The sequence below is a fragment of the Lepidochelys kempii genome, chromosome 11 (assembly GCF_965140265.1).
Source record: "Lepidochelys kempii isolate rLepKem1 chromosome 11, rLepKem1.hap2, whole genome shotgun sequence".
Lineage (NCBI taxonomy): Eukaryota > Metazoa > Chordata > Testudines > Cheloniidae > Lepidochelys > Lepidochelys kempii.
The window spans coordinates 35,006,053-35,029,108 of NC_133266.1; the positions used below are offsets into that span (position 1 = coordinate 35,006,053).

Genomic DNA, 23,056 nt, shown 5'->3' on the forward strand with positions numbered 1-23,056 from the left:
CTTTTGATTACAGAACTTGTGAGCACCTTGACTCCATATGTGTTAAATCCTTTGGGAAGTGCCTTTTTTGTTTTTTTGGTTTATGTTAAAACCTTGCACAGACTCTTACAACTACAGTTTGTTTTCATTAATTATACAGGAAGTCACAGAATTACAGTGTGAGACACTTTACATCACTGAAGACTGCAGATAAAAATAATTGTAAGTACTATAATTTGTTTTAAAATTTAAGAGCCGAGTACTGTACCTCAGTCAATAGAATAGATTATATATAAAAAAAAAAAGTAGCCAGATTGCCAATGCAAAAGAATGCTTGAAACAACTAAAATTTCTTGTAGAAGGGTACAGCCAAATAAAGCTGCAGTTTCTTGTAGCATGCCAAAAATGGGACCTTGATGAAGACCTACACAGTGCATAATTTCCTTTAAGTTCCCTTAAGCAGTCTTGTGTTATAAGTACAATTAAAAGTCCATCAGTATCCCAAGTACTTGTGCATTATCTACCCTGCCACACTTCGCTAATACGTCTTATCGTTTAGGATGTTAATACTGTTCAGTGTAAAGACAGTCTTTCTGAGGTAGACTGTTCAGGTTCAAGGACAAGTCTTTTTCTTACGAAATGCATGACATTCAAAAAAAGACAACAAATAAATACTACATGTACAATATGTAGCAATGAGGTAGCAATGGTTTTAAAGAACAAAGGTCTGAATACACATCTGATGAAAAAAATATTTTTTAAAAAGCAAATGAAAAGTTTCTAGCGACTGTATATAAATCACAAGTACAAACAACAACAAAACAGAAAATAGAAAAAAAAAAACTCCACGAAGTTTAGGTTTGGAAATAATCTTTTGCTTCTTTTTTTCTATTATAAGACAACAAGAAGGAATGAATTTGCTCCCAACCTTGGTGTAGTACAGAAGCATTTTATAAATATTTAACATTCTATAGGACTGATTCATATATTCTCACACAACTCTGTGGCAAGGCTGACCCACACTGCCGACATTCTACATATCACTGAGACAGGGAGGTGAAATTTTCCTGCTTTCAGTCTAATTGTCTTTGACAATTGCAGTGCCTAGTGCTACACTGCTTGTGTTGTATTTAAAAACAGGGGAAAGAGTAGAGACTTGTTCATTAAAGATGCAGTATCCCTGGTTCACAAAAATGCATCTGGCAGGTTCAAAATCGAATGTCAACCAAAGGTCTTTGCAGAGTATGAGCTTCAGTTCATGTATTGGTTAGTCACCAGTACAGCTGGGTTTTTTGTTTTGTTTTGTTTTTTGAATTTTGAAATACTAATACCGCCATGGCTATGAATGTGCTTCACATAATTCTGCAGGCAATTAAACAAAAAGAAAGTGTTTACTTCTCAAAGGAAAGAGACAAAAATATTACTTGGACTTGGTGTGTATGTACATATAAATATTATATACACATAGGCACACATACAAGATGAAAGGGAGTTAGTGCTGTAAATAGCATATATGTTAGCTTGCAGATCTGATGATGAAAAACCAACGGACATAGCTTATACATTTTGGAGTTGACTCTTCTCTCCTGGGTGAAACTCCAGTGAAGTCATTGGGGTTATACCCATTTCACACTGGTGTAAGTGAAAGGAGAATTTTAGAAGTTTATTTCAGTGGCCTCATTTTACGATGACATGTATCCTTCAATTTTATACAATATACTCTAGCTGATGATACACTGGTTAAGAGGAAACACATGGGCTTATACCTAAAGCTGTATGTATTTTCAGACAGTAGAAACACATGGGCTTATACCTAAAGCTGTATGTACTTTCAGATAGTGGAAACCCTGTATGGATTCCAAAGTTTGCTTTTGAATGTAAATATACTGAAGTTTACAAAACAACGATTGGAATGATTTGGAGTTTTACACAACATTATTTTCTTCTGAAAACTGAATAGCAACGTCCTATGCAAGCCCATGTAAAATGACCTTGTACTATTTTACAGAGCCTAGCTTCTGGGCAGCTGGCATCGCTTTCCCAGATGCTGATTAGCCTACGTAGTTTAGTGGAATGGTTTATTTTCTCCATCATGGGTTTGAAACACACAAGAAAACATGTTGCCCCCTCTATCTGCCGTTGAGTGGAATACAAACTGACTAATAGATAAATATTCTGTGTGAAAGTAAATAGCCTTAAAGTAAACTGCCTTCACATTCCATTGATCAGCTCAGTCAGCAAACTTTTCAATATCATCACTAATGTTCTAAATATTTTGGAGAGAGGCATGCCAGAAGTGTAGAGTATTTCCATTTGTCTCTCACATAAGGTCATTATAAAAAAAACCCTTGAATTGATATTGATCCTTCAGCTTGCAAAAATATTCCTCCACTTTATTTTGTTGTTGCTGCTATTAGAATTGTTACTGCAGCGGTAGAAAAGTGCATAAGCGGATGTAAAATGGTCTTCTCAGTTATCAAAACTACAAGCAGACCTGATGGGCTTCTATGCTGATAGGCTGATATAGCTGTAATTCATTAATGATCTTACCCCAGATTCCCTAAAATCCAAGAAAACCCCAGTACTTGAAATTGTACGTCTTATGCACTTCTGTAGCTGCAGCATGACCCACCCACAGCTATGACCAATTGCAACAGACAGCAAACAGCTTCCTGCAAAGCTCTTTCAAAAACTAGCAAATATTGCAGCCTGAGGAAGTTGGTTGTCCCCCCCGCCCAAAAGTGATCTTAACCTTTCTGACATATCCAAGTTTGAGAGCTCAGGTCCTGGGGATTGCTTCATTCCTGCTGGGACACTCATGGCTGGAAGCATGCCTTCAGGAGATCAGAGCCACACAAGGCGTGCACAACCCTATTTAACCAGAGGGGCCTGGAAGTTGCCAGCTCAGCCCTAAATTCTGTCAAGGGAGAAGATGTAGCCTGAACACACTGGAGAAGGGCTGGCTGAGTGTATTTTCCAAGGAACTTCCCCTGGCAGAGCTCTGACCATACTTTATGGTTGCCCTCTCTAACAAGACCTCAAAGGAAGGGCAGAGGTGCAAGAAAAAACTGCCCTTCCTTGGGAGAAGGGTGAATCCACTCACCTCCTAGCCCCAGGTGCAGCTGCGAGACGGGGGGGTGAAATGTCCAGCCTTCCGTGCCTGCAGGGTTGAATCAAGCCCCTGGAATCTGAACTTGTGGTACTCGCATCTTCCCATTGGCTTTTCTGCCTGCCTGTCATGTTCATTAAGATACAATTCAGCAGTCAGTTTCTCAGAGTGTATTTTTATAGATAATGATGTAAAGCTGGAAGCCAAAATGAGTATCTATAACTTCATTTAATTGTGTTCTAGGTAAAAGGTGGGGAAAAAAATACACTCGTGCAGTCCAGAATTTGGCATTACTTTTACTAGTCACAAAAAACTGTTAATATTATGGATTTATCAGAAGTGGTTTAAGCAAGAGTTGGTTTGTCAAAAGTTGCCTGAACCTTTCAGATAGGCTGACCAGATAGCAAGTGTGAAAAATCGGGACAGAGGGTGGTGGTGGTGTGTAATAGGAGCCTATATAAAAAAAAGCACCAAATATCGGGACTGTCCCTATAAAATTGGGACACCTCGTCACCCTACTTTCAGATGAGCACAGCTTGACGGCAGACATGAAATATATTGTCTAAGACCGAAAATGAGTCAGCAACCTGCAATAGTAAAACTTGAACCTACAGTTAATGGGGATCTCAGAATTTACCAACACTAAGGAAGGTAAAATGGCAGAAGAGGGGGCTTGGGAGGAAGCAGAAAGAGTGGGTCAGAAGAATGATTGTGTATGTTAGTCACTTGTTGAAAAAGCAGGTGGTGTATTTAAGTCTTACTTTCTGTATCCTTAATGAAAGGCACTGTTTTAAAAATGGTACTTTCATGTTTAAAACATAAACTATAGATTGACTAAATGTTTGCCAGGAATTCTTCTTAAATTAAATTTTGGTTTATTTGCTCTGGTTTATCTATCTATATTTTAAAAGAAAGGTAAAGGAAAGCAGTAATCAAGAGTCAAATTCCCAGCAATATCATGAAATCCCTCATTAGCTTTCTAAACGTGAAATGTTTCAAGTGATTTCACATTGAGATCTGTATAATTTTTTTTTTTTTTTAAAGAAGACAAACATGATCTGGTAACAGATTGGTAGCTCTCTTCTTGGGGCTTTTCAGTGCATTTATTTAATGGTTTTGAATGTACATTACTTAACAGAAACAATCAATGCCAGTGCTATGCATCAGTTTTGTTACTGTCTCTTTAAAGAAAACCAAAATATAATAAAATAAAAAGCAAGGCTGTTCTGCTCATGCAGTGGCAGAGGCTTTGGGCAGCTGCAGCATACTCTGCTCCTGTTCAGAGACATTACCCAACATCAGTCAGCTGTCATGAAAAGAGTTGCACATAAAGCATTAAAGGATAAAAAGAAAGACACTGTGGGGCGGGGGAAGAATTGAGCAAAATGCCACACATGCCGGCTAGTCTTTCCAGAAGGAAGACTCTGTAGTATGTGTAGTGGGGGGAGGAGAGAAAGGAGAGCATGTAACGTACAGAGAGAAACTTGACTTGAGGGAAAACAGCAGCTCTCTGAAACTCGTTGAGCAGGTTAGCATTCCTAATGTAATCTGACTTTAATTTTTTGCTCTATTTCTTACTTTGCTTTCCAAGAGAAATGTAACAAAACTGAGGTAGAAATAATGGTGGGCACAATCCATCCTGGAAGATTTCTAACAGATACTAAATGAAGATTGCAGTAAGGACAATGGAGCCATATGTATACAATAAAAACTAAACTTTACAGTTTGCGAGGGGAAAAAATGTACTTTGAGGGTTCAGTTTTGCTTTGTTATTTTTATTGTTTGGTCACAGTCTACTGCATTGCTCTGAACAGTCCTGCAACTAGAGCTATGCCAGTGACCTACAATGATTCCATTCCCTTCAGCCTTACCGAAATAACCACAAAACTACAACTAGAGCCAAGAAATAAAATGCCTGAAGTCATAGTTTAAGGGAATTTGTTTCTCGGAGTCCTACCAAATCTCATGTTTAACCGTTCCAGATGATAATATAAACTGATTAAGTGGCTCTCTTTTCATCTGTGCACCTTTTAAAGACTGTATCACACAATTATCAAGGAGCAATATACTAAATACTCTTCCAGTTTACTGACATGAAGAGAATTATTCTGCTCTGGTCTGATCCCCAAAATTGGCAAAAGACCCATTTCTTAACACTGGGAAATCCTTCTGTTTCTACTTTAAAATTGTAAAGATTCATTCATATCACACTTCAGTATTTTCCTGGATACATTCAAAGTAATTTCTTTGCCATTTTCCAATTGTTGAGGTAAACATACATATTTAATATAAAGTAACATTGAAGCCTAGCCTATAACTCTCAGCAGTACATAGTGCTTTCAACACATTCCTTTGAGGTACTGTACAAATCACAATCACTTTCCTGAGTTTTTGCAGACAGAACATTAAAAGAAATGAACTGCAGAAATTAAGGTCCAGATTACCATTACCCTGTTTTACCTGTTCTTAGTTTAATACTGCAGAACAGACAGGATTGAGGAATACTGTTGCTCTTAGAATAGCAAAAATCTGGTTCTCTGTCGCAACACAACCGTTCATCTCTTTAGTCCAATAATGTTTGAAGTTAAAGCTCTTTATATTAGCACATGCCACCAATGTAATTGTGAGGCAAACAAAAAATAAAGCACCACTTCAGGCACTTGACAGCAACTAAATCTCAAGAACAGCAGAATGGAATCAACACACAGGGTTCATGTCCTTCTGAAATCAACCCACTTGCACCTTGCTCCTTGGTGAGTGTTGTCTAGCTTGAACAGAACTGAGCATCAACATATGCTTTCTGTCATGTGTGGTTTTTCAGATCAACAGCTCTTGCTTGATGCACTTTTCCTTCAAGTCTACCCTAACTCTTTAGATGCAAAATAACTGTAGTCTTCCCAGTACCCTTGGCAATTTTAACACTACTGAAAAGGGGTTCTATACCCTATGTAGCAGGTTGTGTGTGTGCCAACATTCATTTCAATTTTTTTTTAAAGAAGTATCACTGACTGCAACCAAACATTTTGTTCCATTCAACATATGTATCAAGCTCTTTTTGAGATATGCTAGGTTGTATCTTGCAGAATGCATTTTCAAAGTCTTGATATGTAACTGGCCTCAGCTGGCTGGGTATAATGGCTGAAAGGTCTGTGGCTGGCATGGCATGGAGTGGGCCTACCACTGCTTCCTGACACAAATGAGCCACGTCCAGTCCAGAAAAGCCTTCTGTGCGCTGGACAAGCAGTGCAACCTCCTTGTCATTGAGACAGTAATTGTGCTGTGAGAGCAGTTGTACTATTATCTGGTGCCGCGCTGTGCTGTCAGGAAGTGGGATTAAAAGTCGTTTCATGAAGTACCTTCGAAGAGATTCATCTATTTCTTCTGGTTTACTTGTGGAGCAAATTACTACTATTTGGTCCTCAGCAGAAGTTAGAACAGTGTCCAGCTGCATAAGGAACTCGGTTCTCATCCGACTTACTGGACTGTGTTCTTCACTCACTTGAGATGAAAGAAGCATATCAATGTCACTAACAAAAATCACTGAGGGCTGGCGACACCTTGCCACGAGGAAGGAAGCGTGAACAATTTTTTCTCCTTCCCCTAACCACTTTGTGACAAGCCCAGAGCCAGCGATTTTGAAAAATGTGGCCCCTAGCTGACTAGCTATACATCTACCCATTAATGTTTTGCCTGTTCCCCGAGGTCCAAATAAAAGGATGCTCCGAGGTAGAGCAGTCAGTCCATTGAATGCATCTGACCTCAACACCGGCCATAAAACCTCCTCTTTAATGACAGCCTTTACCAAATCTAGGCCAGCAATGTCATTCCAGTCCACAGGAGGTCCTTGGTTGATAATCTCATTGGTTACAAGGTCAATGAGGTGTGTGTCAGCATTCTTCAGTTGCTCGTCCACAGAGTGGTTGGATGAGGTAGCTGCACGAAGTCCCGGGCCTTGCATTGGGTGAGGGAGGAGCTGCCTGTGCTCATCCCCATGGTCGTTCATTACTGGGGAGGTATACTTCCCAAAGGATTCACTTGTTCTTGATCCCAATGAATTTTTAGCAGTACTATAGGAAGGGGGTGTCAGAGCCCTGCTGGACTGGCTACTGAATTTCCTTTGCTGCTCAGAGGACATTAGCTGCTTTGTTGGCTTAAATGCTAAGGATGATGTTTCAGCACTTCTGTCAAAGCCATTCCCCCTGTTTGCATTTGAAATGCTGTTGTCGGGCATTCTGTACATGGGACTCTGTGTAGATCTCTGTTGGCCATAGCTGTAATTTCCATAACTGGAGTCCATGTCTCCTTGCCCTGCCATATAGAAAGCTTTCCTTTTGAGAGAACTTGCGGAACTGTTTGTCAGAGCTGATGGTGCAATGGGCGTCAAACCGTGACTCTGGTAGGTGTAGCCAGGTACAGTGGTAGGGGGGAGAGGAGTAGGAGCAGGAATTCCTGAAGGCAGGTATGCTGAGGGAGGTGGGGCACCACCAGGGCTGTACCCAGGCCCAACAGCAGTTTGAGGAGGATAACTAGCAGATGGGTAGCTGTAACTGGAGAGGTTAGAAGTCCCATTGTACCCTGGGACAAGGGCTGGTGGTGGCGGTGGTGGTGGCTGTAAGAGGCCAGAGCTATGCAAAGGGGATGGATGAGGTGAGGGAAGTGCAGGTGTTGGCTGGCTACTGTAACTAGTATGTAAATAAGATCCATTGTATCCTGTGGCATATTCCTGAGATGGGAGCCCTGAATGAAGACTAGGTACTGTATGACTTCCGCAGGTACTACTAGAATAATTAGGTTCTGTCAGGTTACTGGCCACCCCAGGTGAGCTCCCTATACTGGCAGAGACATCTGCTGGAGGGAGGGCTGCACTTACTCCAGCTTTGCTGGCAGTAATAACATCCGGGACACAGTTCATAGGATAAACACTCTCCGAGTTCAAAGAAGGCTGCCAGGGTTCATTTTCATTCTTCCGACCATTCACCAGTGCTGTCGGAGCGTCGGAATAGTTACTAAGGATGGGTCGGTCGGCTGGGCCTTCTAAAATACCAGAATACTTTTCTGCATATTTTTTCAATAGATTTGAGGCAGTCAGAGCAGAGATGTCATCATTGGCCCAGGCATATTGATAGGTGCGCTGCAGGTGTCCACGGTATGCTTCCACCTTGTGAGCAGGAGACCGGGTAGTCGAAGTGATATCAAAGTGCTGTTCTGGCCACTGTGCATGCTCCGGCGTCCACTGCATCTTCAAGCCTAGGGTTGGGGGGAAAACACAGTTAACAGTGGTCTGAGCCATTTTCAGATGCTCTGAAAATGAATTTTTAAAAGTGTTATCTGTTTATATTTCTTTAGTTACCTGCATAGTGACAACTGTATTTATACTATAGAGTTAAAAAAAAAAAATCACACTACACATGCAATTGAATGTCTTTGTAAAACACTATCAATAGTCAGGTTTGTTTAATATAGACACACACACACAGCCGTACTTTTGCTAATTTAGATGGGGGGGGGGAGATTTGTTTTCTTAAAGCCAGATTACTTAAAGTAATTAAACAAGACCCAATATATTTTAAGTACCCAGAGTGTGGATTTTTGTTAACATACAAGATACCCAACTGTTCTGTCTTCTCTTATCACAGTTTCAGTTTTATATTTTAACCAATATAAAAATATGAGACACAGCTGACAGATCACATCTAGGATACCTCTCTTATTTGGTACTGAACACCTAGTTAGCACAGTATAATGCACCCTGCGCAGAACAATATGACACAGACATAGCAGGTCATTCCATAATCCAACTCTCATCTAAAGTGGTCCACGACAGTTTCAAATCTGCTTCGTGGAGTGCAGCAAAGCAATCTCCCAGGCAGCGCTCCGTCGCTTTCATCACACAAAGCCTACAACTCGGTATGAATTACAACTGGCTCCTTTCTGCCTCTCAGTTCTGTTGTTGAGGCTCTGGGAAAAAAAACAAGCATTACTTGTCTGTCGGTCTCCTTGCTTGTTTTTTCTTCCCCCCCCTCAGAGCCTCCAGGGTACCGAAAAAAGAAAAGAAATGCAGTCTAGCCCCTAAAAGTTCGGTGACACACACTGCTGGCTATCAGCCCTGTCAGTACAGTAAACTAAATAACAAAATGTGCTTGTGTGACTATCACTTTAAAGCAATTCATCTCGCAAATAATGGGATGATTTTTTAAATCCATCATACGCAGTAAGAGCAATTTACAAGTATTATAATAACCCCTCCAACTCTTACCTGTGTATGGTAGACAGTTCCTGATTTTTGTACAGCTGTATCAAATAGGCCACCTTAATCTCTCTCGTATTACCAAAAGTGATTTTTGCAAACAGTCTTGCGCCCTCTGGCACAGATTCCCTGATAAGGAGGAGGCCTAGTCTAAATGAAGCATCTGTGGCACTAGCTCCCTTCTGAATTACTGCAGTCTATTTTGACAGCTTCTACCCCCTCCTGTTTTTCCCCCCAACCCCTTTAGCTCTTCATTGCTTGACTCTGGCATCTGACATGGCCAGCTTAGCCTCACTGAGCTAAACCTAACACAGCACACAGTTTGGTAACAGAATGGCATGTTTATTCCCTTCTGACTCCCTCTCTTCCTTGTTTGCAAAACCGCTGCACCAGACACTGGAAGTTAATTAGCAGGATGATGCTGTGCTAATTGTGTTAATTTACAAGGTTTTAGTCAAAGAGAATCACGCCAGGGCTGGCACTGCTGTCATGCTTCCGACTTAATGATTAAGAAATACTGAAAACAAGGTGGGAAGGATTACAGTAATTACACAATAAATGAAGAAAGCAACAGGATTCATTTGAAAATATATTTTATTGCAGTTGCACTAATATGTATTTGGATTATTTATTTATTTTTAGGAGTCGTCTGCAAATCACTAAATCAGCTAAATTTAGCCTGAAAACTGCAAAGTAAAGCTTAATTGAGCCTTATATTTTATTAGTACAAATACTGCAGATCTCATTCCACACGAGCATGCCACTGATTAGGTCTGGTGGGATTTTTGTTTGTTTTTTCCCAGTTCTATCCGCCCCTAATCCCCCCTCCCCATTTTTCAAGCACTTATGACAACTTGAAGAAAAATGCCTGTTAACCATTATCCAGTTACTCTGTAGCCTATAGAAATTCTTTTGACAAATGTAGTTCTGAGGCTGAGTTATTGGCAGATGGATTACTTTCATTTGGAATTAATTTAATCTTTTTTTGCTAATTGTTTCTGATGTTTCAACCATTGCATTTTAAAAGGGGAAATGTATCATGTAATTGTGTGAAATCTCACTCAGTTATGAAATTTGTAGTTTTAATGAGGAACCAGCAGCAGTTTTTCAGAAATCATACTTTTGTTAAATTCAGCTAGAAATCTTAAGAGTAAATTGCCAAAAGCTAATCGCAAATAGCCAGCATCCAAAATTCTCCTAGGATTGTGGGATTTACTTCCAACCTTTTTAAAAGGAAAAAATATTAACATTTCTGTAACACAAAACTGCCTAAAAGACATGCAAATTCATTCGCACTGTAAAATATTTAGATATATATGTGTGTTATCCATGTTCTGTGATGTTGGGCTTGAAAGGTTACCACAACACAGAAGGGTTCTGTTATATATAGATGCACAATAACGTGAGTAGATTGATGCTTCACTAGATACACATAAATGAGTGCCATGAGAAAGGGTCTTGGAAAAGAATTCAGCAGCTAGCTGCAGTGAAAGTTACGAGAAAGATAAAGTAAAATGGGCACGGACACAGCTTTTACTTTTGCAGACAGTTTGGGCAAAACTTGTGTATTAGTTAATGAATGTGCATTTTGTAATTTGGGCAAAATGCCTTTACTGCCAAGTGAAAGAATGAGAGGCCACTTTAGTAAAATAAAAGAAGCTATTCACTATGCCACAGTATAACAACATCTATTGTACGGTGTCCCATAAGCAAAAAGAAAAGGAGGACTTGTGGCACCTTAGAGACTAACCAATTTATTTGAGCATAAGCTTTCGTGAGCTACATGCATCCGATGAAGTGAGCTGTAGCTCATGAAAGCTTATGCTCAAATAAATTGGTTAGTCTCTAAGGTGCCACAAGTCCTCCTTTTCTTTTTGCGAATACAGACTAACACGGCTGCTACTCTGAAACCTACTTTATATTAGTACACACTGAAGAAATATGTATTTATGTGAAGTCCACTAGGCTGTCTTGGACCTGGGGGCACAAAGAGCTTTTTCCTCAATTTGACATTAATTTGAATGAGCATAAAAAAAAAAAAACTTTGTTGCTTAACTCCTTTTGTAAATAGTGATCACAAGGGTCAAACTTATGAGTCAGAATAAAAAATGCAATTTGCACTTTTTCTGGTGAGCAAATGTGTTCTTTTTTTCCCCTCATAGCTCCTCGGTGTTTGTGGGAGCATTATTTTTGTTCTGTTCTCTTTTGTTTGACAGAGCTTTTTTGGTGTTTTCTTTTAGGCATGCTAAGGCTGATATCAAAGGGTAAAGTCAGCTAATAAGAATGTAGTTAGAAGTTGCATTCTTTTAACATACTCTGAATTCTGAAATAATAAGCAGTCATTCGTGGGGCATATTTGTAATTGCTTAAATGTTTAGTGAAAATAAAACCAAGCAAAGTAAGGCTATATGTTTTTAAACCCGTGCTAACTTAGGAATCAACTAATGTTATCTACATTTATGAAATAAGTGTGTAAACTGTATTAATCTGGACAGCAAAATGCATAAGGCAACAATTCAATTCTTTAAATACAGAATGCTATTTAACAGAAAATTGCTTTTAAGATAATTTAACATGTTATATATAAGCAGCAGGTACCGTGCTAAAAATCCTAAGCATTTATTTTTCTTTTGACAGCATTATTTTACATTTCTCCTCCATAATTCTAAGCAGCTGGATCTGTTTGGACTACATTTAGAATAATTATCATTGCCAACAACTTTATTATACAATTCCGTTTTTACTCAATGTTTAATCACTCTTTTTTTCCTTCTGCTTTTATGTATTTAATCTGAAAATGCAAAACTTATTAAATAAGACTTGCAGAGTGTTATACACTTAATTCCATAAAGCAGAAGTATACTTGCAATTTCAGCTTTACAGATAAAAACTATATGCAAATAATGCTAGCTTTGTGACAAAATTAACTGACAATAAGGAATAAGTATAAGGAAACTGCAATTTAAAGCCTGGCAGTGTTTTAACACGTCCAAGTTCTTCCTAGGCATCACAGATGCACATATGGGGCCTAATCCTTCAAGATACTGAGTGTCTGCTGTAAGGTGCAGAGTGTTCTCAATCCACATTGACTTCAATGGGAGTTGAAAGAGCTCAGCATCTCACAGGGTTGGACCCACTAAGAGATAAATGCAAAGCAGCACCCCTCCTTTGAACTTTAATTGACTAGTTTATGTTACAACCTTTCTCTTGATTCAATATGAGATTTGTATTAGAAACTTTAGCAAGGCGTATCATTTCAGGGGAGGCAGGGAGAAGAAATAGTTTACGATTCAGCATATCCCAACAATTCTAATGAGTTACAACTCTTTCAAGAATGGCAGGGATTGAGGTGATGGCAGGGTGTGGGGTTGTCTTGAACCTTCAAAATAACATGAGACCAAAAACATATACTAACTAGTTATTTTAAACAGGAGGAAGGAGGAACCCCCTTCATTTCATGGGATGCTGCACAGACACAAGGCTCCACCCATGCCGATCAGAGGGCAAGGCCAGGGCCCACATGATGTAAACCTGGGGAAAACAAGATTTTAAAGTGTTGTCCGCATTTTCATGCTAAGGTCCAGCCTTGCTTCCATTTGAGTCAATAGAAGTTTTGCCATTGACTTCAATGGGAGCAAGATCAGGTTTTTAAACTTCAACTGTTAGCAGATGTCCTGAGAACAACTGTCACCTAATAGGTGCCATTCCAACCGTTCTTTAAACCATACTGTTTTTAGCTCTGTTATGTGTATATTCCCTAAAGTCACTAGCACGTTAAAACAACTACAAATACACAACACATTTGGGAGCTTGGAACTGCTTAAAGAATGATTCTTAGAACCTGTAGTTTCAAACTATTGTGTCCCAATTATCTAATTTAAATACTGTCAAATGATTATTCCTTTAAATCACACTTTCACACCTCACGACTGCAAATTACAATACATTTACAGCAAATTACTTTTTATTCTCCACCCCCCCCCATTCCTTCTCATTTACATAAAGCAGTGCTTTTAAAAAATCACAAAGGCGTTTCTGACTAAATGTTCTTTAGCAGGTATAGTTAAGATCCCATGACATCAAAAGCTCTATGAAATTAAAAAAGATAGACAGAGACGAATGGACAGAGAAACAACAGTCAATGTGGACAACACGTATTACTTATGCACTGAATTGACCTCTTTCTATGCAAATTCAGAAATATCAATTTATCTGTAATGGTGGTGATGTCCCTTAGGTGTAATGTATTTTGTTCTCAGCCAAATACTCCCTGCCTTATATTGTAACTGCATTGATTAGTTATTGTTACATACTGTAGGTGAATCCATTTATGCACGTATCTGTCAGGTCCTTTTTTACACGCAAGATTGACACACACAAATATAAGATGCATTTCTTCAAATAATTCCACAAACCCAAGTGCTCCCTTAACGCTACTCCCACTACACATATAAAAGTGTTCATAGGCTCCTTTAAAACAACTGCATAATAAGGAAGAAAAAAAATTGGTATTACAAGACATTTTGCCACACTACCATTCATACATGCGGCTTTTTTGTTGTTACCCATTCTGATTCTTTGCATCTGTACATTATCATCTTACATTGCAAATTCCTCAGAGGAAAGGCCATAATTGTAAACAGTCTAGCAAGGTGTGGGTGCTGCACAAATAATAACTCACAAAAATAATTTCTGAGTGGGTGCTAGGTGAAAGCACAAGTGCACAAAAAACGCCACTGTAATTGTAAGAAAAATGTCCTTTTTTTGTCCACTGAATACATATGCATTGCCACAATCTACTTTAGATCATTTAACATACCACCTGACAACCCTTCTGCAAAATTCATGCCTCCATCAACATGAGAAGCAGTATAACTATTGCAGTGTAACTGCAGGGATTTTGATAACTATAATAGTCAATTTGGTAAGACTTGTTTTTACTGATTATAGCAGAATATACTATTGGATACTATTTTTTGGTGTACTGAAAAGCAATATATATATACACACACATATTCAGACTTAGGGTCTGATCCTGCTCCCACTGAAGTAGGCACTTAAGCTATCATTGACTTAAATTGGAGCTTTAAACAAACACACACAACAATTTTAAACTGGATAGCTGAAAGTAATCTCCTGCTTTGTTTCCTTTCCAAGACTAGTGTTCAGGATCCAATATTTCCCTTGCCAGTGTAGAAACAGCACCCCCTGAAACCAGACTAGAAGTAATACTTGCGCTGTTTATTTGTCTTTGTCATGCCATCAGTTGTTGCAGGCGAAACACGGAATCCTGAATTGATGTTTTAGCAAGTAGGTGGAAGAAACATGGATTTTCAGTAATGATGGGCTAGATATGCAAAGCTCAGATCGAGAGCTAAATTTTCTCAGAGTTCCTAGAGGTTCATATCTAGGTTTTTCGGTCCATTTCTGATTTTCTAATTATGTTTTTATTTGTAATATTTTGCTCTGTATATACACTGCTATTGATCACAGATCACATGTATTTCTTCTGGTACAAGCTTCTAGTTTACTTTTAAAGTTACTGTTTGGTAGCCCATTTGTCATGGTGTGTCTTTTACCTTTTCTCGTGTTATCTTCAATCCATTGAGGCAATTCCCCTTTTATCCCCACTTCCTTTTGTCATACGAAGATCATCAGAACATACGACAAGTGCCCATAGGGACAGCAGAGTTAATGAATATGTATGTTCTATATCACAAAAGAGCACTCCCCTTGTTCTGTAGTCTCGACCTTCTCTTCCTTGTGTAAATAACAGGTGAGTACTAGTGCATGGGGATAAATGGGGTTAAACTGCAATAAAGGAACATGCTTTATTCAGACAAACTGTGTGCAGGATAAATAGAGCTTTAAGGGACGCTGAATCCTAACACTCATTTATATCATGCCTTTTTCAACATATTTGGAACCAATCTCTGTTTAAATATCAACAATCAGAAATGGGCATTGCATTCAGTGTCCAACTTTTAAGACCAAAATTCCAATAATGGTAAAGACTTTGTTTTTGTTATATTAGAAAAATTTGCATCCTTACTTCCAATTAACATCAGCAGCAAACTGTGCAAGCCTCAGTTTATGCCACTATGATATTTTTTTAAATCTCAGTCACTGTCCTGTATTAAACCCAAATAGCTATGTGTATATTTAGAGAGGGTTAATTCCAGAGATTTGCCTACATGGACCTGGTCTCCCTAAGTCTGCAAAGGCAAAGATCAATTTCAGTAAGTTTGAAATAAACTGTAGTCAATTTTGATCCAATACACTAAACTAACATGGGTCAAAAAATCAAATGTATAGGGGCTCATAACCTCATGGCACTGCCTAGAATGAACAGTGCATTCCTACCTTTTTAAAAATGCCAGTTCCAACACCTACTGCCACAGGAAGTTATATACAGTTGTTTTATTGAGATTAGTGTACCTCTCTGCTAATTACCTAAGGAGAACAAATACCGATTAAATGTATATTTAGAAATATCTAATACCAGCCTTTAAAAAACTGCTGCTTAAGGTGACTCCAAACTGTACAAAGGCTTTGCAAAATTTGTTTTTGTTATTTATGCATTTTGCTCTTTTTGGCAATCTGTGCATTAATTTTTAATGCAATAGTAAAGAGATGTTGTGTCTCAGGCTTCGATAAAAATATTCTATAGCCAGTACTGGGTGACATAGTGCATTAATTCAGTGTCCTTCACTCCTGGGACCTGTGTATAATTTAGTCCAGCCCGAAGAAAATAACTTTGATCTGAAGGCTGTGGAAAAAGCTACATATGAAATGAGTTTTGCTGGGTTTAGCGTTGTTTCTTATATACAAGACGACATATGAAGATAAACTGCTTTAGAATGCTCCTGACATGGCCCAGGATTAAGAGCAGAGAGCTCTTAGCAGCAACAGCAGAGCCCCTCCACCCTCCTCCTTCCCATTACCACACACATACTGTACACATTTCTTAAGCCCAGGCAACGGCTACAACAGGTATACGGTGACTTTCTAAGAAACACAATGCCATTCAGCTATAAGTAGCATATTCTCATGTCCATTTATTGAGTTGGCCTTTCCGTTCAAGAAGATAAATATAAACATGTTGCATAATGAGAGATTATGTCTTAATAAGGGATGATGTTAGCACAGGGAACCTGGCGTTTCCTTCCAAAGGAAGGCAGCAGAACTGCACTAACCTCACTCTAAAGGAAAGCAGAGGCCCGACACTGCTCACTCTCTAGGCTTGGCTATAAGTACAGATGACCCCTTCCTTTTCCTTCCTGCTACCCCCAAATATAGAGAAACAAGATTAAAAGCAAAAAGATAATGAAAGAAAATTGTTATGCTAGAAACACTAAGTTAAATCTTTCCCCCACTTAAAGCCTTTAATTACTGGATTCCATAAATTCCAAAAATTCTTCTTTGCTCAGCCAATAAAAGATTTCTGAATTAAATATTAAAAAATGGGGAAAGAGCTCATTATTTGCATGCTTACTGTTTAGGTGACTACTGCATTATTTCATGAACTAGACAATATTGTTAAGTAAGGTTGATAATTTTCACATATGTCTTTGAATGAAGAGGACATCTTAACTGAGGGATTCATCTCTAGATAAACCAAACTCTTTTTTATCCTTCTGAAAGAAAGAAAGAAAGAAAGAAAGAAAGAAAGAAAGAAAGAAAGAAAGAAAGAAAGAAAGAAAGAAAGAAAGAAAAGCTTACACTAACTCTTCATGTTTTGTGCTGTTTGTCCCTGCTCAAAGGAGCAAAGTTCAGTTGCAGAGGAAAAGTTGAGCCACGTCTTGAGGCACAGAGTGTGTAAAGGGATGGAGGAAAAGTAAGACACTTAAAAAAAAAAAAAAAAAAAGAAAGAAAGAAATCAACTATACTTGATGATTAAGAAAAGTCATCCCCCTTTGTAACAAATGTACTAAGTCAACTTCTTCTGTAAACAGCCTCCAAGACACAAACCAAGAATCTAATCGAGAACTAGCTGCACACTAACAACAGTTTAAACCACCATAAGCAATGTTATTTCTGCTATAATTTTGGCCACTCTTTTATTGTGCAAGGAGTCAACTAATGATGAAATAGTTTTAAAATGTGCTGCAGGAAACAAAAGTCAAGCTCCACTGATTAACATGTCAAAGCTCACTATGAGCACACATTTGTATAGCCGAATAATAGCACTTTGTGTGTGTGTGTGATGTTTTAAAAACAAAAATTGCAGTATTTTACTGGATGTTTGATCATGCACACTTATGAAAGTCCTTCTCCATCAAGAAATATACAGATCCGTTAACTGTAAGGATTTCAAAGGTAGAATGGACGTGGAAATTGCCTTTCAACATCACAAAAGAGCCAAAAGGGATTTTTTTTTGCTAATATTGGAATTACAATTAAAATGTTTATGGGGTTTATTCTCTTCTTACATTGGTGTAAATCAGGTGGAACCCCTGACATCCATGGTACTACATCAGCATGCCATTAAGTGAGGAGAAAATCATGCACTATTGTTTTACTTTAGGCTTTTTTGTAAACAATTATGTTGCAGATTACATAATAATCAAACTTTAATATAATTCTATTAATGTCTAGTATCTGTAACACATACTTAATATATGCTCATCACTGAAAATATACATGCAATTTTATTTTTATAAAATTCTACACAGAGAGTTCTAACATTTACTGCACTAGTTTAGTTCATTTTGCTCTGCATGTCTCTCATATTCTCTCCAGCAACATTGCACTCTATCTTTCTTGTGCAAGTCTTTGTGTTCTTCTTTTATCATATCTTCAGTCATAGTAATTGCTTCCACATTTTACTTGAGCATTTCTTTTATCCAGTTTTATGTCAAACAGTATTATTAAAAAAAAAACAAAAACATTCACATACTTAACAGGATAAAAAACACTGAATTGTATCCACTACCCACAGAAGCATTAGAATGTTACTGGCATAACCAAACAGCAGCAATGACAGTTAATCACTTAAAGGTGTTTTATATTAACCACCCTCTCCCATTTGTGTAGTAATATTCAGAAATGATTTAATAGGGGAGTCAGCCATTAAATACAGATAACACATTTTACACCTTCATTCAGTTTAGAAGCTAAAGAACACTCATTTAAACATCCTGACATCACAAACACACATTTATGAATCTTAGATTTTAAAAAAACATTTTGAAAATACACTGCTTTAAAAAAGTTAGTTTTAATGGCCATGGCCGTCTGAAAGCTGCAAGAGTTTTGTGACAGCAAGTAAAAGATTTATAGATGAAACAATTGGAAGTTATATCAGACTAATCAGAGGAATGCACAACCTCTACAAACCAGTTAGGAGTGAATCATTTCAATTTTCTCTCTCATTTATGGCTTTCCATTCTTAAACAAAAGGAAGCAGAGGAAACTTCAGAATGACCCTATTTAGGTATATTAGTGGAGATAGCTTTGGCAAATTTTAAGTAAACAGGATTGTGCTTCCAGTGCTGTCCATCCAGTTTTCCAGTGTATAAATTGGATGGCTACTTGGACAATTCTCTATTCATTACTGAACTGTGGAAAGGAAACACAGAGGTGGCATTTTCCTTTTAAACCATGTAGTGCCTTGTAGCCAGATTCCAAAGCATCAAGGAAAGATTTTTTTCTTTTTTTTTCTTTTTTGCTAGACAAGCTGTCGTAATTGAAAAGAAGTCTAATCAGACTCATTACTGTTTTCAGCAATTTGCACCACCAAAGATGCTTATTAGGTAACAGTGTTTAATAAACCGCTCTTTAGAAAACTACCAGTAATGAGCTCTTAACAGCCAATCTTTAGCGTGAATGTAATGTGAAAAGTGTTCCTAGCACTGAATAGATTTTCACATTTAGTAGTGTCATAATTAAGCTCAAGGAATCAGTAGCTGTGATGTTAGATTTACTGCAATATTTTTTTCCAAGTGTATTTGAATATACACTTGTCTTATGTTCAAGCTAAATTGCAGTTAATAGTTCCAGAGAAAATTTTAGAATGGTTTAAAAATTGTCCTACATGGCAATCAATCAGGATTATTTTGGGGATCCATATTGTACCATGAGTCAGGTATCCTCTACCAGGCATGCAAATTGCTCACTCCTCTTGTCTTTGTTCAACTGTGTACTCCAACCCATACCATCTGTAAACAATTTCCAGTCATTAACATACAAATAATAAATTTTGTCGTCATTAGCTGAGTGATAATGAACAAAAGTGACAGTTTAAGAAGTGATACTTGAAGGAACATTGGCCAGTGCTGACTTCACAGTAACAGCTGAAAGTGCTTTATATGAAAGAGCCAGCAAATTGCTTTATGTCCCTAAAGAAAATAACAAATGCTGTTTTTTTTCTATATGATACCTCAAATGCCATTGCCTCATTGTAGTTATCCAGCCAACAACCATGCTCATACAGTAAAAGAAAAAATATAGCTCAGACAATGTAACACTGTGACATACATTATTCATAAAACACAATGATCAGTGAGAGGTAAGTTTGTCATCAATAGGAAGTTCAATTTAGCCTGATACCCACTCTCTGTACACTAGTAACCCCCACACTAAACACACTGCAAATTCTAACGCAGACACAACAGAAAATGGATTGAGCGTATGAGATCTATGCTAATTAAAAATCCACAGAGTTGATTCAGGGAATAGTCACTGATTTCATTCTCTCATTAGACTGATTTGTGCTTGACATAATACGTGTTCCTAAATTATAAATAAGAAATGCAGCAGACTGTTGGTACCTTTGGGCTCTTACGCTTGGACAAAACATACCATGATGTAAATATTGGTTTGCTTGCTAAAAATTATACCAAAGAGAATCTTTGAAGTTGCATTCAGGACATTGTGAAGAAAGCATATGAATAGGGTGACCAGATGCCCCGATTTTATAGGGACAGTCACTTTTTCTTATATAAGCACCTATTACCCCCCACCCCCATCCCGATTTTTCACATTTGCTATCTGGTCACCCTACATATGAAGAAGATGAGTGATCAATAATGGAACCACCAAAAAATTACAGAAGACTTTAATTCCCTTGATCTCAGATTTTATATCAGAACTTTATGGTAAGATGTTAATGGGAACTCTATTACTGGATGATTCCTCTCATAACACCTTTTTATTTATCCTAACCCCCAAAACGTCAGTAATCTTAATTGGCGCCAATAAGCCTTTATATCTGTTTGCAGCTTTCTCAATCAATAGAGCTATGAGAACTGAGACTGCCAAATTAATGCCAGTTTCATCTGATTTTGTGGTATGTACTTCTTTGCACTACAAAGTAGTGTGTGTGTTGGGGGGGGGGACTCATTCCCATGTGGGTTCTTATAGCTATCAGATCAAAATATCTTCCAGTTTCTTAAGTCTGAACTGCATTTGTAGTCAGATCCAAACAAAAACAATTGCTAGTGCATCCAACTATTGCACAATCCCAAATGCTGCATTTTTAAGTCTTTCATAGTTAGACTTTTCTTTTCCTTTTTTTAATACAGACAGCAGAAGCTAATAAAGGCCCTGCAGCTTCTTTGGAGCCTCCTCATATACTTTTGAATAATGCATTAAACTTCACATCATTTATGATTGACAACCTAATGCTCTAAGATATAGAACATATGTTTTTTACTGTTGATTTGACTAGGAAAGCACAGATGCTCTGAATTGTCAATTACTTATCAATAAATCCTTCACTACAGTATTACAGCAGATATCTTGGTCTACAAGTAATTTAAAATCAGGGTTTTAGTTGGGAACTGAAAATTCACACCAAATGTCTTAGACATCATTATATCTGCTTCACCTGGTTCTAACATAGAGAGAAAAAATACTCCACTGCAACTTCTTCCTCACTCCCAGATGTAACAAAAACGACACCTCCTTGGACTTTTGGGCTATGAACCTACTCTCTATTTGTAGTACGGATTTTTAAATCATAAACTTGCCTGGCTATAACACTTTTTATATAAGACCTGTAAGTGTTTTACCAACCTTACGACATGTAGGTGATCCAATCGTGTGAGATTCTGAGCAACCACAGCTCCCTGTCTTCCTTAGGAATTGAGTGGTTTAGCATCTGAGAGCATTGAGTCCTCCGGGCCTGATTATGGAAACTTTATTTACACAGCTACTTGCTAGGGTTACAGTTGAAGGACCAGGCCCTATCGGCATGTATTAACACCACTGAAATATTACTACCCCAATATTCAATGCCATATCTGTTTACTACCACACCGCAGCCTTACACAACAGTTTAGGACAGGAAGTGAATAATCCAGGTGAAACTGTAGGCATAGGCAGGCAGACCATCTGGAATTTTCCCAGAACATTAAGGCTAACTATCTACCTCTTATGAAAAGAGCCATGGACTCTTAATGAACATAAGTGGCCAGGACCCATGCTTTAAATCCCATCTCTAAAGACAGCATTTTCGGTAGCACAGTGCCTCCTTAACATCATGTTGAGAGGGTATGCCATGGAATTCCCATGAAATGCATCGCTAATTCAGTATTGACTGGGTAGGCCTTTATATAGCCATGCAGGAGTAGAGTCAGGACTCACCATCTCATTGCACTGCCTGCATAAAGGCAGGCTGGAATTACAGGCTCTGCTGTGGTCATGGAAGAGCTGGAGCATGGGAGCAACTTGTCCAAAAGGGGGTAGAAGTAGGCAGAGATTGCTGGTCACTTTTTACAGAGGTGCAGAAATTCTTTACCACCACCAGCATATCCAGGGAGCTCCAAGCGTACAACCAAGTTGCTTCCCCTGGGGGAGTGAACCTCTGTACTACCCCTTACAACAGGCTTCACTTAACAGACACAATGTAGCCTTTATAGAAAAGAGTGCCACCTGGCTCACCAACACTTTCTGCAGAGCCTTGGGGGCATTGCAGACTGTTTGTGGACATTTCTGTACTCCTACTAAAGATGGCATTATCTGGATTTACTTTTTTGTTTGTTTGTTTTTGGGTGGAAAATAATATAGGGCCATCTCACATAGTGTTGAAGGTTATTTGGTGTACTGTGATCATTCCCCCAGTAGATGTTTGACTTATTGTTTTAAAGAGGGAATAACACTGGCCTCAACAATTCTAGACAAAACTTTCTGTGACCAATACCTTCTGAAATATTCATACTTGTATCATTGGTGCCTACAGGCTTAGTGGTGCACCATTTACAATATGATATGTTTGCATAACAGCACAAAAGTCTGGCTATACCAGATGAGAATGTTTGTGCAACAGGTCTGGAATCCTCTTTGTTGTAGTAGACAATATCCCACATTAATTCCCATTATGCCCTTATTTAACAATATGCCCACGCGCCTAAGGAGGTTAAAAAAGCTCTTGTGTTCCGGTTATAAAAGTCTGGTGCAAAGTATCATGACAAAAATTGTTTCCTAGAAACGTCTTACAAATAACAAAACTGAAGAATTCCATGTTTTAGGAAACATTTTTATATATAAAGTAAATTAAATGTGAAAGTGAGATATACACAAGCTGGTTTGGAAGGGACCAAGGACAGGATAGTCGTCCCTGATTTTTATTTCTATTATTTGAAGTTTGTGTTTGATGCCTGTCCATCTAGTTTTTATTTATTTATTTTTGCATATCTTTGTATCATTGCCATTAAAAATACCCAATGAAGAGCCAATAAAAAACATAATGCAGATAGACAGTTGTGTATTGCTCAACA

General features: G+C 38.1%; 1 protein-coding gene across 2 annotated transcripts in view; it reads right to left on the reverse strand.

Annotated features, from left to right (window-relative positions):
• Window positions 1–23,056, reverse strand: part of FIGN (fidgetin, microtubule severing factor) — a 117,984-nt gene that overhangs the window by 1,348 nt on the left and 93,580 nt on the right. For both annotated transcript variants that reach the window (XM_073305647.1, XM_073305648.1), the window contains one exon: window positions 1–8,335. This exon is cut by the window's left edge and continues 1,348 nt beyond it. In XM_073305647.1, coding sequence (XP_073161748.1) covers window positions 6,090–8,335 — 2,246 coding nt within the window. In that variant the 3' untranslated portion in view covers window positions 1–6,089. The remainder of the gene's footprint in view (window positions 8,336–23,056) is intronic.